This window comes from Crocuta crocuta, unplaced genomic scaffold, assembly GCF_008692635.1.
Source record: "Crocuta crocuta isolate KB4526 unplaced genomic scaffold, BGI_CrCroc_1.0 scaffold20, whole genome shotgun sequence".
Classification (NCBI taxonomy): domain Eukaryota; kingdom Metazoa; phylum Chordata; class Mammalia; order Carnivora; family Hyaenidae; genus Crocuta; species Crocuta crocuta.
Genome location: NW_027527932.1, coordinates 5,244,205 through 5,261,950, shown reverse-complemented (window position 1 = coordinate 5,261,950; position 17,746 = coordinate 5,244,205). Strand labels below are relative to the sequence as shown.

Genomic DNA, 17,746 nt, shown 5'->3' with positions numbered 1-17,746 from the left:
AACTGAGTGGAAAATAAGGCAAAGAAAGCAACTGTAGATTCTTTCTCCAAAAATCTGGCTAGCATGGCAAGGACATGGACTGGAGGCCAGATAGAAGGTACTGCAGGGATCCAGAGAGGGTTTATTTCATTGTGTTTTAATGAGAGGCATGTACTTCTATTTGTAGACTAGGTAGACAGAGAAAAGAAGCCAAAACCCTAGATAAGAGAAAGGGTGAGAAGGCAACATTGAAACCAAACCAAACATTGCCGAGAAGTTGAAAAGGATTATGAGCTGAAAACTGATGGATTTAGGACAAGTGGTCAGATAATTTACACACACGCGCACACACACACACACACACACACACTCACACACACTCAACATATAGAGTAACATTAACAAAAATTTAACGAGGAGGTGCATCTGGGTGGTTCAGCTGGTCCGACTCTTGGTTTCAGCTCAGGTCATGATCTTGCAGGTCGAGAGTTGCAGCCCCGCATTGGGCTCTGTGCTGACAGCGTAGAGCCTGCTTGGAATCTTCTCTCCCCCTTCTCTATGCCCCTTCCTGACTCACACTCCCTTTCCCAAAACAATAAATATATAAACTTAAAAAAAAAAAAAAGAGAGATAGCAGAAAGAAATAGCACCACATTTCAGAGTAGGTATTAGCTTTGCAAAACATGATTTTTAAATTATAAATTTATTGAGTACAAAGTAAGGTTTGAGATGCTAAATCTGAAGAAACATTTAAATTATATAACTTAAAAAAAAAAAAAAAAAGGAACACTTTTGCTCCAGAGCTATAGTCGGACTGGAGTACTCCTAAGAAATGGGAGGGAGGCAGGAAATTCTCTTGGAATTATTATTTGAACAAATAAAAGATCAGAGAAGCATACTGATCTTAAAAGGGAGAGAGGAAAATCACGTGGTATTCACCAGTTCACCAGTGGTGATGAAATCAGCCACAGCACTTCAGGTGCCAGTAAACATGGGAGTGTCATACCGAACACTTCCAGTAGGTGGCAAAATGAAACCAAATTTTGGAGAATTACTCGGTATACAGAAAATGTAATATACTTTGTAATAAATATCACAGCATAAACAGGAAATGAGTACACTAGATTCAAATTTCATTTGCCAATGGACTCATAGATTTTAGGAGTTTTCATTCTGTGGGTCACGGGCGCTCGGGTGACTTAAGGAAGTGTTTAATCTGAATTCACATGGATGTAAAACAGGCCTCACACACCATCGCACGGAGGGCTGGGAAGTCTCTGATGTAGAAAGGAGACCCTCATGTTAAGAAGAATGGGAGCTCACAGGCCTTCTCTACTAGACCACGTGACAAACGATGACCAAACTAGTGCAACACTAAACGTCTAATTATACTCCCATTGTAAGTTCTGCAACTGGAATCAAGAAACCTAGCATTTAGTTCAGGATGTTCTTAACCGTGCCGTCTCCGGCAAAAAACACCCATCTGGGTCTTGGATTCTTGATCTCCAAAATTAAACCTCTCCTGAGTATTTTAGGAGAAAACATTGAGTTTACTGCAAAATGTCAAAAGAGAAGACGAAAAAGTGCTTCATTACTCCGTAAACACCATGGCACAAATTATGGGTAAAACATGGCTCCGGACACCGCCCACCAGACAGCTGGCCGGCTGGGCCCATCAGGCCGGAGGGAGGGGCGAGCTTACCTGAACCCTCGGGGACCTGCTCCCTCAGCCAAGGGATAGGCTCAGCCTCCTCCGCTGGGACTGTGGGCTCGGAAGCAGCTCTTTCTTTAAGGCCTGCATTTTTAGTCACAAAGTTAACTTAAGTTTCTTCATTTGACATATTAAACCAGGATAAACAATATTCTCAAACACTTCATCAATTGTACGAATGACTCTGTTTCCAAGACTTCATACTACATAAACATGAAGAAATGCTTAAAAACTAAAGTAGGAAAACAGTGTGCTCTTTAACTTCACATGGGCCTTTAACACCTAAGTTAAGCTTTCATTTAAAAATAATAATAAAACAAAAAACGGTCGCTTAACTGTTCACGAATCTCTAAAACGTAGTCAGGTCTGAACTTGCCAAAAGTTCAATAGGAGTTCAAGCTCCTTGTGTTCAGAAATGATGACTTAATTGCTGCTGGAGCTCTGAATTCAGCATTTAGGACAACTAAGATACACTTGAACTTTATTATTTGTTTGAATGCCATATTTTGATTTATGTAAAACTTCTTGAAAGCTGTAGTTAAAAATGAGAACAAATCATGCATAACTATTTACAACCTTCTAAAGGTACCACTTACAGTCATACTATGCTATAAAGAGCTAGAAAATATGAAAACAAAATTTTTTATGTCTTAAGGAAAATAAAACATCAGGGTCCATGAACATGAAAGCTGATTTGGAAGTCAACACCGGTCTAACATCCACCGGACTAAATTAATTCTTTGACATTTTGTATGCAGAACATTAAAATATGTCCTCAACTAAATACAACTCTGTGGAAAGCTAAACTAGGGTCAAGAGTCTGTCGATTCCCTTCCCCAAATGCCGGCTCTTCACTACCCCCAGTGAGCCTCTGTACCGACAACCGCTACGAGGGGAAGTGTGTTGTGCGTGCCAAGAGCCTAGAGTAAAAGGTCAGCAGAGAACTGAGAGGCATCTCCCAATCTCGAGCACTTCACACCCCTCTTACTGTGCATATGCTACTGCGGTCTGCAAAGTTCCCCATGTCTTTTACTTGCTTTTTGATTCTTTATATTTTGCCTTACTGTTCCCTGTTTATGTCTCTTTCACTTTTCTCTTGTGGACAAAAAGATGATTCCCACCTTCTTCTCCCCAATCCTAAAGACAGTAAGGCTCTACATGGGACTCTACCTCACCATTTATATTTGCCGTAGGTACTTATTTTCCACACTATTTACACAAAAAAGCCTAATGTTATTAAAACAAACATCAATGGATACAGTTGTGTTCTACTCCTCACTGTACAGTGACTTCGAACAAAGGGATAATACACAAATAACCACGGATCCTCAATGTTCCATTTCAGGGGGGCGGTGGGTACAGATGAAGGCCTTGTTAGTAAAACACATCACACTTCAAATTCCAATTCAGGACCGAAACTCCCACGCTCTTTCGCATTTAAATAATCCATCCTTGCATCTCTCAGTTGTTAATGGAACAGGTCTGGAACTATAACTCGTTGCTAAGTTCTGCTGAATGAATAGGATAAACCTTCAGAACCCTGGAATTCACCTTGGTACTCTCGGCACCGCAGAAAATGCCTGGCTCGTAACAGGTGCCTGGTAAACGCTTGCTCAGGGGCCGAACACAGCCAGTGGCGTGGCTACTCTGCTGGGGTCAATGGCTGCAGAGATCCTCTGCAAGGCCACGGCTCCTCGGCTACACTAGTGAGGCTAAAGGTGGGAAAGGGGATCCAAATCAATTTCCTCCTACTATTACCAAGGAGAGAGAGTCATACCCGGGCTCTGGCACCCACCACCGAACCAGGGGGCTGATTTGCCCGGGACAGTCCCAGGGGAGTCTGTTGTGCTGGTGCAAGTCTCTCGCCCTCAAAAGTATCTCATTTTGGGTGAAAAATCAATGGGTCACTCTGCACTAATCCTCTAGGCAGCAGGTTTTCAAACTGTGCTCCCTGGATTCAAGAAGCAGTGAAACACCCCCCCCCTCCCCAATAAAGAGTTAAACTGCCTGAAAATCCCTTTCTTATTGGATTTCGAAAAGTTTCATTTGAAAACAATTTTTGATGGGAAAAGTGTTTGAAAGCGACCAGCATTACCAATATTTAGCCATACAGTCCTCCTCATTGTCAGCTTTCTCTAGATCAACTGGAGTTATTTGTCTCTAAAGTTGAAATTGTAAAACCACAGGAGAAAACAAAAGCACATAACAAGAGAAAATATTGTGCAGTTTTCTTTTCTGTCCAAAGGGGCAGGTGAATTTTCAGTTTAATGGTACCGGGTCACAGCAATTTTTCCAGAGGTGAAATCAGTGCAAAAATAAATAGTACTGTGAACTTCAAAGAAGCTGTGGATCACATTAGCACATCTCCTTCCCCAGACGCCTATGAACTTTCTGAAATTAAAACACACACGTGTGCGTGCACACACACACATACACACACACACATTCTAGACTAATTCTTATTAATTTGATAAGCCATATGGAAGAATTAGTCCTACAAGCTTTCATTCTGCTGTTTCCAGAAATTATACTGTCACCCAGATCCATTTAGTGGTAAATCCAGGTCTCACATAAGATTTTAAGGCAAAAGTAAACAAAATATTAAACAGGAGAAAATATACACATAAGTTAAATTCACAAAGGAAAGCCTTTCAAATTGGATTTATTGTGAGGTCCAAATGGCAAGGAGATAGCACTGAAATAAATACTCAAAATTACATTATGAAATGAACGTCCTCAGTGTTGACACTCCCGGGGGCTGCAGATAACAAAACACTGACCCATACTGGCTCGACTCACACTGGCTCGAGGGAGAAGGAAATTTGCTATGTACCCTCAGGAGGAGGACGTGGGTGGGCAGGCTTGCTCTCAGTGCTGGCTTCTCCTTCCCGCCACCAGTCCGGGCTTCCCCCGCTGCAGGCTCCTCTCCTGGACCACAGGATGTCCGGAAGCAGAGATCCACGTCTTGCTTTGCCGCTCTGGGCCTTGAGGAAATCTCTCCTGGACGCAGAAGCTTCCGGCAGTCTTCTCTTTCCGCCCTAACAGTCAAAGCCAGGACCCACCTCCCTTCCTACACCAGCAAGAGCGACAGGGCGGCCATAGCACTGGGGGTAACTATCTAGTGGCAAGTCAACGGCACCGGCCCCTGTGCGATTTGAGAAAGCCATTCATTTCCTTAAAACATACCTCGTTTTCAGTTCTTCGGGAACATCAGAAAAATGACGAAGTAAAAAAAGTCTGCATTTAATAAGCATACAACTTCCTACAATTTTAATTGAAAATGGAAGCTATAAACAGTGACGTGAGCACTTTAAATCCTGCATTGACAGCAAACTCGATTATGTGACACAGTTACCTGAGCCCAACATCAGCTTGCTTCATGCACTGCTGCCCCAGAGCAGCTGGCAGCATTGGGAAGTAAGTGTATTTTCTTCCTGTAAAACCCTAACAATTTAAGTTACTAGCTTGCATATAGCATGCATGCATTCATTCATTCATTCATTCATTCATTCAACAACTACTTAGCACCTTCTCATGCAAGGGCCCGTTCCACAGAAAAGGAGCACTGAAAACTCCTACCTCTTATAGGGAAGGAACAATGTAAAAACGGAGGAACAGGAACCATTCCGAGCATATCGGACGGGGGAGACACGGGGCAGGCGGCCAGGCCACGCGGCAGGTGGCTGGCTAGCTCTGGGGAGGGGCGAGGAGAGACTGGCTGGTGAAGTGTGAACAGGCTCCCGCAGGCACCCAGCGATGCGCCCGTGACTTACACCGGAAGAGAGTGTCCCAGGCAAGGCCCTGGACCGGCAAGTACAAACTCCGCGGCTGGGGCCGAGGGCGGCGTGTGCAGAAATGCTGGCGGGGAGGAACGGCATGCGGCCGGCGCCGCGAGAGGGCTGCGGGGGTGCGGATCACGAGGGCCCTGGGGCCCCCGGGCCACGGAGCCACTCACACTGGCTGAAGACGAAGGATGCGTTCTTCCTAGGAATTCTGTACAAGCCACTTCCTCGGCACAAGCTGGGAACGTAAGAACTACAGACAGTGTCATGCTTCACGGGACGTTGGGTACTCAGCCCATAACAGCGAAGACACTTAGGAAGCTGGTTTGTCCGTCGCTGGCGTGTGACTCAGGAGTGGACAGGCTGAAGGAAATCGTGGCCTCCCCGACCCCGGTTGCGCCAGCTGCTGTTACTCAAAGCGGGAGAGCCCAGGACTGCCGCTGCTTCAAACACAGGCAGTCTGACAGTATAAAGTGATACAGCCCAGGACTAACCCTAGCAGGCACAGGAACTTGAGGAATATTCTGGAACCTCAATAAACCAGAAAGACGCACCCTGACTGCCCATGTCAATCGTCGTTGCTGCTCCTGGCTTGTGTCACCAGGGGTCCCGCGCACACTTGCGAGACTGCGAGAGGCCAGAAGAGCCACGCCACGCCACGCCACACAGGAAGAGCCATTCCAGAGTCAAAGCATCCTCACACCACCCGAGACAGAGAGACGAGATGGCGGGGAGAAGACGACGCACATCTCAGAAGAATACAACCGCAGAAGGGCTGCTGAGCCGGGCTCCAGGGCCGCTGAAGGGTCCCCACGACGCCTGGAGCGGGTGGACCCACTTGGGCACCAGCAGCACGACGCGGTGCCCCGGGGCTCGGGTGGTCGCTGAATCCCCCTGGAAGCCCACCCATACGACTTCGGTTTCCACAGGAGGGTATAAAGGGCATAAAAGAACCTCCCGAGAAGGGTTTTGAGAACGAAATGAGATAATTTAAAACCAGCAAACATACATACATTTTTTCCCACAAATAAATTTCTCCCTTCATTTCTTCTAAAAAAGTAAATTTACTGGGTGAACCTGGGTGGCTCAGTCCGTTAAGTATGTCTGGCTCTCCATGGGCTCAGGTCATGATCCCAGGGTGTGTGGGTTTGAGCCCCGTGTCGGGCTCTGCGCTATCAGCACAGAGCCTGCTTGGGATTCTTTCTTACTCTCTCTCTCTCTCTGCCCCTCCTTTATGCTCTCTCTCAAAAAATAAACCTTAGAAACTGAAGCAAATTTACCATCTTCCCTGTACACATGCATACAACATGAGCACAGCTATCAGCAATTTCCAAGGGGCATCAGGCATACCGCAATTACCGGAGAAGTGCCCAAGTTTTTCTTTAAAAAATTTTTTTATTATTACTCAACGGTATATACAGATCTGAAACATTTTTATTATTTATTTTTAATGTTTTATAGAATTTGAGAGAGAGACGGAGCACAAGTGGGGGAGGGGCAGAAAGAAAGAGAGACAGAGGCAGAATCTGAAGCAGGCTCCAGGCTCTGGGCCATCAGCACAGGGACCGACACAGGGCTTGAACCCACGGACCGTGGGATTGTGATTTGAGCCGAAGTCACACGCTTAACCAACTGAGCCACCCAGGCACCCCTGAAATATCTGTATATGGTCAGTGTTTTATATGTTCATCATTCAATAAACATACACTGAATGCTTATTATTCTCAGCCACTACTACGCTAGGTGCTAGACATAAGTCAGCCTGGGGGGAAGCAAAAGCCAGGAATGAAGCAAAGTAAGGAACGTGGCTCCTGGAAGACCACCGCACCGCCGGGAGGATCAAAGCAAAGGTCAGTGTAGACCCGATGGCTCAGCTGAATCCTGCAGCAGACGTGGGAGGTGGCCCACCACACGAGCGGGAGCACATTCTAGAAGGAAGGGAAGAGTGGGCGGTGCTGGTGACAGCTGGCTCCACCGTCATTATTTCCTTCCCGACCCCTTGTTTCTTTCACAACATTTCACACTAGGGATGGTAGACACCTTGTCACTTGTATCCCTGGGGCTTTGCACAGCCTGGTATGCTGCCGATTCTCGGGGTATTTGTTGAATGAATCAATAAATGCAAAAGACAGACGAGACAGCACAGGGCTATTGACACCATCATCACAAGTAACACAGAAGCTTTAAGTGTACGTCTTCCTCCAATCTCTCGGGAAACAAGAGACATACCGTTTGAGGCAAGGAGTAAACGACAGAGCCCTACGATGTACGGATGCTAATACAGAGTGATAAAGCCTCATAAAGTGAAATCAAATGAGGTATGAAATGCGAACAAAGAAAAGGAAAGTAGAGCACTTCCTGCTTTGCAGGGCTTACGAGATCGAAGCTTTTGTGAGAACGGGTTTTCTCTATGTAAACACGATATCCAAGCTGGTAATTCACATCTAGGTCACGTGGTTTTCTCTTCAGGCAAACAGAGGAGGAAGGACCACGGGCTGAATGAAGGCTGTCACGGGGGATTTTTTCGGATTACCCCAAAGGCAATTGCCATGAGAATAATGCTTGCGGATCTGCTGTACAACAACCGCCCTTCAGTTTCCTAACAAAAACGTTCTCTTCAGCTAGAACCTGGGGGAAATGAACGCTGTGCCACCAGACCCGTTTCACAGAAAATGACACTACAGTTAAAACATTTAAAATTGAAAATCGTACTTGTGTATTGCCTTTATCTGTTGTTGTTTTTGTTTTTTGTTGTTGTTGTTTTTTTTTTTTTCAGTAGAAGCACATATAGGGAGTCCTTATTATCCAAGTAATCATCATGAGACTCCGAAGGTGCTGAGCTGTAGGACTATGCAGGTCAAAACACTGTAAGATATTTTCTACGAATCAACTGCTTACAGAATTAATCCTCCTGGATTAATTCAATCATTCATGCTGACTGAATTTATAGCAATTTCTTTATCCGTCTCTCCCTGATTGTGCAACGTGGAGAAGGCCACACCAACACAGTGTGAAGCACTCCCAGAGTAAAACTGAAAATCTTAGGAAAAAATAAGATTTCAAAAAGCTGATTACAAATGATGTTAGCAATAACTAAAATTCAGACACAAAGTCCTTAACAAATGAAACAGACATTACACATCACTACACATGAAGAGAAAAAATCAAGGATGATAAAGTGCCTCAAAGAAAGTAATCTGAGTATTAAGGAATAAAGGAATTCCTCGGGAAAACTGATAGGCTCTCGAATATTTCTGTGAAACTGGCCATCTTTATCTTTACAGTGACTGTGCCACTCACGCATGACACACGATCGGACAAAGTCTGGAAAAGTGTGCCAGTAATGACATCTTTTGAAATGTGAAGTAACATCTCATAGCATAATTTAAGCAGAAATTTTGTTTGTGACATGACAAAATAAACTTACTTTCTTAGTATTTAATTTTCACTTGTCTGGGGTTCTTCTGACTCCCAGGGACTTTGTATTAGGAAATTTTTGTTCCTATGTGTAGGTGACCATTTATATTTAAAAAGTGAGTAAAACTGAGAGTGCAAGCACAGTTTTAAACCCATTAAAAGCTTATCCTGCACAAAATTTGCAGGTGACCAAGAGGGCTGGGTGAAGTGTGACCTCACCTTCCGTAAATTAAGTTGAAGCCTTTACTGACTGAAGAAAAGGGAAGGAAAGAAAAAAGGAGTAAAGAAAATAAATCCATTCCCAGTTCACAAAAGTTCTTGAAAAATATTGAAACGCTTTTAGTAGAGCTGTTTCCATTTAATTCTTGAGCTGACATCAAAGGAAGGCTATGATGAGAAGTAAAATATTTCTAAGCGCTTTGCTAAAGAGCAACAGGTAATGTGAATATGCTCGTGCTGATTAGGTTATTTTAAGAATTTTTCCCCACTCGCTTTCTTAGAATTCAGCATGTATGTTATCCTGCATCATATCTGTCCTTTAAAAACCAAGGTAGAAATTATTAGAATGCTCTCACTAGATGCAAATGTAATTATCATCCCTTCTCCGGGGAGAACAAAACATTCTGTAGAAAAATTAACACTTAAAATTTGCGACATAAATTTAAAAACTCAATCCACGTATCTTAGCAGGATGATCTAACATGAAGTTGTATGTTTAAGGTGGTGTAACCTTTACATGTGGGGGGAGTATGTGTGAATATCTGTTCCGCTTCCTGTTCTGTTCTGTGCTCAGTTGGGTGCCGCTCTTCTCTTCCCAGACACCCTCTTTCCTGGGGGAAACATTCCATATGGCTTCAGTGGGACCCGACCCACCCCCCAGCCACAGCTTTGTGCGGGGCGCCAGCCCGGGAAGACGGATCCATCCCTGACTGTGCAGATGGTCCTGGGTGGTCACCAGCCTACGCAGGCCCGGCTGCAATTCCGCTCGGGGCCATTTCAGAAAACGGGCTCTCTGCTCTGGGACTGCTAAGCTAGAAAGATGCTTCTGGGGCTTCTTGAGGGCTGTCTTTCTCATCGAGTGGTAGCAACTCATTATCAAGTCCAGGAAAAGCACAGGTCTGTGCGTGGGATCTATTCACCTGAAGTCAGAGCCCCTGCGTGTGGCGACCAGAAGAGCCCTAAATGCCCAGCGCGGCTTACAATGTTCCCGAAGCTGTAAGAACAAAACCCTGACTGGCAGTGTCCCTGGGCCATAGTCACTGAACAAGAAAATGACGAGATTAGGATCTCCCCCTGCTGTGTGATTCTGTCCGTGGGAATGTGTGTCAGCGGAATGTCCGAGAGCTGGGTTCTAAGCAGGAAAGGTGCAAGCGCACAAGTAAAAAGGTTCGCAATATTTTTGGAAACACTTGCACTTAATGCTCATTCATTCCTGGTTTGAAATGTCTTCCATTGGGCCAAATTCTCGGTTTTTCAGCTCTTCAGAGAAAAAGGTGAAGAATTATTTTAAAAAATAAAACCTTTGTGGCAGCACTTTTGCTTCTGTTACAGCACATCAGGCTGCCCGCCTCCAACTCGTAACTGAATCTCACCAGTGGTCGCAACTGGAGATTAAGGACTTCACGCGCAGGACAGCACACACCAGCTGCAGAAATGTATTCTTACTGAAATTTCATTTTATTAAATATTTTCTGATTAAATACGTTCTCATCTCTAGTTAGAGCTCACATTTGAAACTCCTTAGAAATGGTAAACAATGATACACAATCAAATAGGAAAAATACATCCCACTCCACCAAAATAACCGAAAAAACATGTGACAGAAAATGAAAGTATACCCTAATTTGAAATACTCAGTCTTTGTATAACTCTTCTGGGTCTGTAAAGATACCAGAAGTTAAAGCGCTCTAAAATTGGTCTTCTAAATCAAATTCTTTCTTTTATTCATGAGCGTACCCGGGTTCTTAGAGCAGCGTAGGGGGNCAGCGGGGGGGCGGGGTGGGGGGGAAGGCAGTGGAGAAGGAGAAGATCAGGACAAGAAGAAAGGAAAACAGAGAAGCCAGAAGGGAAAGGAGGGGAGACCAGGATGAAGGGAGAGACGGAGGAAACCTCCCACCTACCTGAGCGTCTGTCACAACTGAAGGTCACTTGGCATTTTCCTATGTAAAATCTTAACAGTCTTGCTCAACTCCCATGAAAGTATTCAGTCGATTAATAAATTCACTACAATTCATATCATACATATACATTTACCTGGATACATGATCAATAAATTAATAAGAACAGAAGCTATCGTATCACATTTTTATTACATGGTTTTTACAAGCTTCATCTTTTAAACTGAGAAGCATGAGACAGTGTCTCTAAATTCCAAGCAATTTCCTCGCTGAGCACCAACAAGTACACTCGATGGCTACGTGACACACCTTCCCCAACTGGAGCCATACTCAATTTCCCACGCCCTTGAGAAGCAAATCACGACGAAATGACCGTTTCCTGGGGTGATGACATTAGAGCTCTCAGTTCTTCCTTTTCTGGTCATTTCCCTTTGCCAAGTGTTTGCTAGAACTTCTACCTTCCTGCGTGTCATCTTTGTCTCTGGATGCCATTTTACTAGGAGCATCCCTTACGTCTGTGGACTTTTTCCTACCTTCCCTGGCCTTGGCACTGCCGTCTAGGCCCACACTCCGCTGCTCTCGGGGCTGTTTACTGCTCGCAGAGCCCTTCCTGGATATGTCTGCCGCGGTCGTTTTCTTAGCCTTCCGGTCCTCCTCTTCTCTCTTCCCCTTTCTTCTCTCCTCACTCTTACTCTCCTTCCTTGACTCGAGCTTCTCTTTTTCCTTCCTGAGCTCTTCTTTAGTGAGTTCTTTAACTTTCAGGTTTTCCAATCAAAGGAAAGAAAGTTTATTGAAAGCATCTCTTAATTCACAGAACAGTAACGCAGTGCAAATGTATGGTCGTTATCTCTCCACACACACGAAATGTTCATTCAGAAAGTGCTTTAATCCTCTAGTTTTCAACTGGCTAAAGACAGATGCAAACCTCTACCAAGTATCAGCTATCCAAGAAATGCCAGAGACTTGCCATCATATTTTTCCAGCTGGAAACAGGTTATAACTTTAGATAAGGTTCCCATGCAATATTATTAAAAATGAGTCCATCCATAAAGGCAGTACTTTACACAAAGGGTTAACAACTCACATTTCACAATTATAATGACATAATTAAAGGAACACTGGCAGCATTAAGAATTTCCATAACTTGCACGTATTTGTAGGAAGAGAATTTTTAACCTTTCAGTTTTAACAAAAAATTATGTCCTTAAAATATCTGTGTTTATAAGCCTTGAAAATATAATACACAAATGGAGAAATTAAATGCCATTTAATATTCTTAGCTAAGTAATAAGAAAAACAATATCCATGAGGATAAAATTTTAAATTCATTACCCACAGTGCTTAAAAGGACAAGCAGAATTTTTTGTCTGCTTATATTCAATGTTATGAAATCAGTATTCCTTTAAATATGTTTTCCTGTTAATCTACGTAGAGCCACTCAAGCCAGCAGGCTGTCTGTCCACACGCACAGGCGAGGTAGCAAGTAAATGGAACATACAGTTGATTCCAAATCTCGTCTAAAACCAACCCTGCTTTCAACCTGTTTCACATGAAGTTTAAGAGAGCTGCCAGCAAAAGCTTTGAATTTTACCTTCTCGCTCTCTCATTAGGAAATCTTAAGAGAAGCAAGGTGTTTACTGTATTATATAGCATTTAAGCAGAAACAAAGAAAATGAAAGATTTCTTTAATAAGATGTGGAAGATGTTTGTGCCCATCAAAATTCACATAGCACAAAATGTTACTCAATTCTTCCTGAAAATCGCATCAGAGCCTTCTAAACATACAGAAGAGCATTCATCAAGAATCAACTGTCCAAATCCTCACCTACTTCAATGCTGTTTGCAGAGTAACAGACACAGTCACACTGCAAGAATGCACGTGCCCTGCTCAGACCCAGTTCCGCAGCTCTTACATTAATTCCTTACTGCTGGGTTTGCCTCTTCAGATCGAGAAGTATAAATTACATTTTATTGGGTACTTAGTTCCTAATGATTGACATAAGAATAAAATGGCAGAAATTGCTCTCTTTGGGGGGAATTATGCAGGTGGAATACAAAGTGAACACGTTAAAATATCCTAACCTTAAAATTAAAATAGAAACCGCAAAACCCTGCAAGTCATATAGTCAGTCTCACCTGCTAATGTTTTACCAAAAAACAAATAATAAACAAGCTAAAAACATTATATGCCAAGCACTTGAACACAACAGACTATTGCAGGTTTGTAAAGACAACGTGCGCTGCTCCCATGCCCGTCCCTGAAGGACATAAATATTTATATGTGAACAAGAGAAACCACAGGGATATAAAAAAATCAAGCAGTAATAATAAGCTGTTAGCCTACATATAACGGCTGGCAGGTCTAGTAACTTTTAAAGAATTAAAATATCAAAGCACAGCAAATTCTATACCAATGAAATACGGCACGCCAGATTATAAATCCATGTTTTCATTTAATTGAAAACTCTAAGTTGGCTCACACTCTCTCTGATTATGCTCTAAGACACAACGTCATCAGAGCTTTTGAAAAAAATGAAATCAATCAGTGGAGAATTCACCTCTTTTTTCCCCAATAGTCTTTAAAAAATTCAAACCAAGAAAGGTTTCAGGTTAGACTATGGCAAGTACAGAAGTGAATTTACATGTAATAGAACAACATCATGATCTCGTCATGTTTTTAATTTCAAGCCTGTTACAAAAGTTCGGATAGCATGAAAAGGAAATTACTTATAATTATAGGCTTGAGGCAAAACATTCTTTAATGACACCTTAATAAAACCACTTGTGACCAAAAGTGCAATCTAGGCTAAAAAGCATTAGTAGCTGCAGTAACTTATCTAGAAAATGTCATGCATCTTGAAGCATTAAACTTGATTCACTCAAGGCTAATTTGAAAAACAGAAAATACCTTTAGCCTTAGCTTTTCTCTTGGCTACCCCACCAGGTCCTTCTGTTGGTATTTACAAGATGAAAATAGGTTATAAAGAGAAAATATTAAGGGAATTAAAAACTAAGCAAATGAATATAGTCAAAATCAATGTCTCTATTAAGCAAATTAAGTTAAACTTACCATTTAAAAGACACACCCCTTCAACACATAAATATCATATATATGTTTCATAAATAAAACCTTACTTTCACTAGAGCAAAAATGCATTATAATCAGCCTGTGATTCAGTCCACTTCATGACTTGCCCTGGACTTGAAACACTTTTGGGCTTCAGAAATTAAACTTAACTTCCTCTGGAAATGGCCTTGCCCTCTGCTGTGGCTCCCTAGCCAGTGGGCTTCTGCTTGGCGCAGACGGTCAATTACAAGCACCACACGTGACAGGCCAGGGGATTTACGCCCCTTACCAACATCACTGCCATCCAGAAAAAGGATAGCGATTTTGACAGAATTTTAATCTCTACTGTTTGCAAAAGCATTGCTTTTTTCCCTCCGTTTCAAACTTTCTTTATTAAAAAAATTATACAAGCAAGTAAGAATTACACTGTCATGTAGGGATACACTTATACTCTTCATTTTAAAATCTGCAATGGCTTTCTGTTTCCTGCCTTGGCGAATAAAAGTTCTGATCACGGGCCTGCCCTCTAACAAACACCAATACCACATACTCCTCAGCACACTGCCGTTCTAATGAACCTGTATTTGGCATCTCAGGCAACTGATGCTCTCAGTTCTGTCTCCCCGTCACATAAATGATAATTTATACTCATGTATCAGCAAACTTCCCAAGGTGGCATTCCAAGTTGCTAGCCCACTGCCTAGGCTTAGAGTGGGAGGTGTGGTGATTACCGGTCGCCGCCTGCCGGGGCAGCACCAGGCACCATCTGTCACTCAGCAACGAAGAAAAGCCCCCGAACAGAACCTCGTCTGTGTGTTTCTCAAAACCCTATCACACCCCCAGTTTCGGCATGAGATGTTTTCACTCCTGTTCTGTTCTAATGTTCAAATCATCCTCCATTCCTAAATCCCTTTCCTCTTTCTCTATCCATCGCCATCTGCTTCCATCAAATGAAACAGTCCATTTGAGAATGGCAATTTATTTTGGTTGAAGTATTTTCATCATCAGATGGTAGCTATACTTGAGGTGAGCATAGCATAACATGCAGACGCATCGAAACACTATGTTGCACATGTGACACTAATGTAACATGTGTGTCAACTATGTTTCAATTAAAATAAAAGAAATATCACCATCATTATTCTGGGAAAAAAAGTATCAGTGTATGTCTTACTATTGACTACACATAAAAAAGAAATGGAATTAACTGTTGCATATGGCTATCTATATCTGTTGAATTACTTATATACAACAGAACCATAACTAGTGTGTGTGTGTGTGTGTATGGATGAAAGAGAGAGAGAGACAGAGAGAGAGGTAATCATTTTTCACAGATAAAACTTGAATCTTTCCTAAACTCTATGAAAAACAGCACACCACCCTGTAATACTGAATACCATCCTGGACCACTCCCCACTCAAGTTTATTTTAGAATGAAACATTAAACCTACACTTGTAATGCCAACTTTTAAATACATGGGCAGTATCCAATGTGTGAAAGAAATGAACATAAAACATCAAAATGCACGTTTAATGCTGTTCACGTCCCCCTCCTGACTCCTGTAATGCATGGCCAGAGTTTCCTGCTGAAAAGCAGCGAGGGTTAAGAAGCAGACTACCCAAGGGGAGCCTGGGTGGCTTAGTCGGTTAAGCGTCCGACTTTCACTTAGGTCATGATCTCACGGTTCGTGGGTTCGAGCCCCACGTCGGGCTCTGTGCTGACTGCTAGCTCAGAGCCTGGAGCCTGTTTCAGTCTGTGACTCCCTCTCTCTCTGACCCTCCCCTGCTCACGCTGTCTCTCTGTCTCCTAGAAATAAATAAAACATTAAAAAAAAAAAAAAAAAGAAGCAGACTACCCAAATGCCAAACCCCACTATTAACGACACAGTCAAAAGAGCTACAGGGATGAAGAGGCTAGAGGTAACGTTTGACACTAATAAAATATTAGATCAGCATTAGATTAGTGAAACAGGAAAAAATAATGAGTGCTTTTGTTTAAAACTTTTCTAGGTTGGGCACAAATCCTTAAGGTGATATATACAACGTGCAATGCACTATACAACATTCCAAAACATCAACTTTAGCTACCTTTTCTGAACTTAAAGAATACAGTCTATAATTTTTCAAATGTTTGACATGATAAAGACTGAGCTAATAATGTAAACCACAATTATCAAATTCATTCTCAGAAAGAAGGGTTTAGGCAGGAGAGAGAGCATAGCACCATGAAAATAAGATGCTAACAGAGAAGTCCTTACATAAAGGAGAAATGAGAGGAATCAAGAAAACGCAGGGTTCTTCAAGTCAAGTGTGCAGTGTTAGGAAGGAAGGCATAAAAAAGGTTTAGGATGAGGGCATTACTGAATTATACTAGTTATTAAATGTCCCATAAGGCTCTTTAGATCCCCGTTTTACAAGCAGAAGAGGAGGTCACATTTCAATGAGAAAATATCGGTGGAAAAAAGGGTGACCAAAACCCAGGGTGCTTATGTCACCCCCAGCCCCAGCCCTCGCTGACAGCCTTCTTCTCAGAAGAAGACTGATCATATGTGGACTCTCCCTAGGTTCCCAGGGACCAGAAGGGAGTGTTTGTCAGATTTCACTGTGTTTGCACGTCTGACGGCTAGTCCCCTAGCCTACAGAAGAGGCGTGCTCTCAGGAAGGAGAAAGGGACCTACCAAGAGGGAAGAAATTATAACGAAGCCAGAGATGCGGTGGGAGCCGCAGGGAAAGTGTCAACTTTGGAAACCAGAAGATGCAACATCTGCAAAAATGATCAATGAGAAGAAACGATGAAGAAAATTGTGAGAATCAAAAAATGCTATAAAGTGTGAAGACGACAGAATGCAAGACAGATGACTATCTTGGCGAGGCAGAAAGCAAATCCGTCTTTACAGAAGAAAAACAGTGACTCGAGAAGATGGAAGAGCATGGGAAAGGTTTTCAATCCCTACTAAGAGAGTAACTGTTACCAGGGAGCACCTCACACCTTCCCTGGCCCAGTCCAGGGAAGTTTAGACGGATCTTTTTCCATCCATGCCATGAAGCTCAGTGGCGAAGGGGCTGGTGGTGATCCAGCACTAGCATGCAGAGTGGGGAAGACACAGCGTGGAGGAACATTGTCAAGTGGCTCCAGAGGAAACCACAAGGCAAGTACGTACGACTTTGCTTTTAAATAATCCCTAATTACAGGCAGAATTAAACTCTTACTTGTAATGATGGTTGATGTGGACTCCCTTTAGCATCAAAAAAAAAAAAATCAATAAACGTGTCCTATTTTTCTCCTTTTCTCTCCTTACTCCCATAGCCAAAGACCAGGGGCAAAAGAAAAAAAAAAAGGAACAATTTTATCAAACAATCAAATTCATGACAATGTAACTCCTTACAAAGAATATCCAAGTAGTATAAAGAAAATTCTATCAATAGGAGCCTGAAAAGGAAGCATTTTGGTATTCTGTAACTCATTTGGATGAAAGTTGGTTTTTTTGATAGCATACATTCCAGCTGAAGGCGGTCATCAAAAAAGCATCAGGATGTGGTTGTAGTCAGAGAAGAGCAAAGAATATGTAATCACCATGTTCTTCACTTCCTTTTGCCTTTATGGTTAGTGTGATGTTTTCTTTTTAATTGTTTTAAATGTTTATTTTTTGAGAGAGAGTGCGCATGCACGTGC

General features: G+C 42.7%; 1 protein-coding gene across 5 annotated transcripts in view; it reads right to left on the bottom strand.

Moving 5' to 3' along the window:
* ASPH (aspartate beta-hydroxylase) overlaps positions 1–17,746 on the bottom strand; it is a 187,669-nt gene that overhangs the window by 150,898 nt on the left and 19,025 nt on the right. For 3 of the 5 annotated variants that reach the window (XM_077751811.1, XM_077751809.1, XM_077751810.1), the window contains one exon: positions 1,682–1,774. In XM_077751811.1, coding sequence (XP_077607937.1) covers positions 1,682–1,774 — 93 coding nt within the window. Of the gene's footprint in view, positions 1–1,681; positions 1,775–10,872; positions 11,762–13,914; positions 13,957–17,746 lie in introns of those variants that run through there. The other 2 variants (XM_077751812.1, XM_077751813.1) reach the window with 1 other exon arrangement.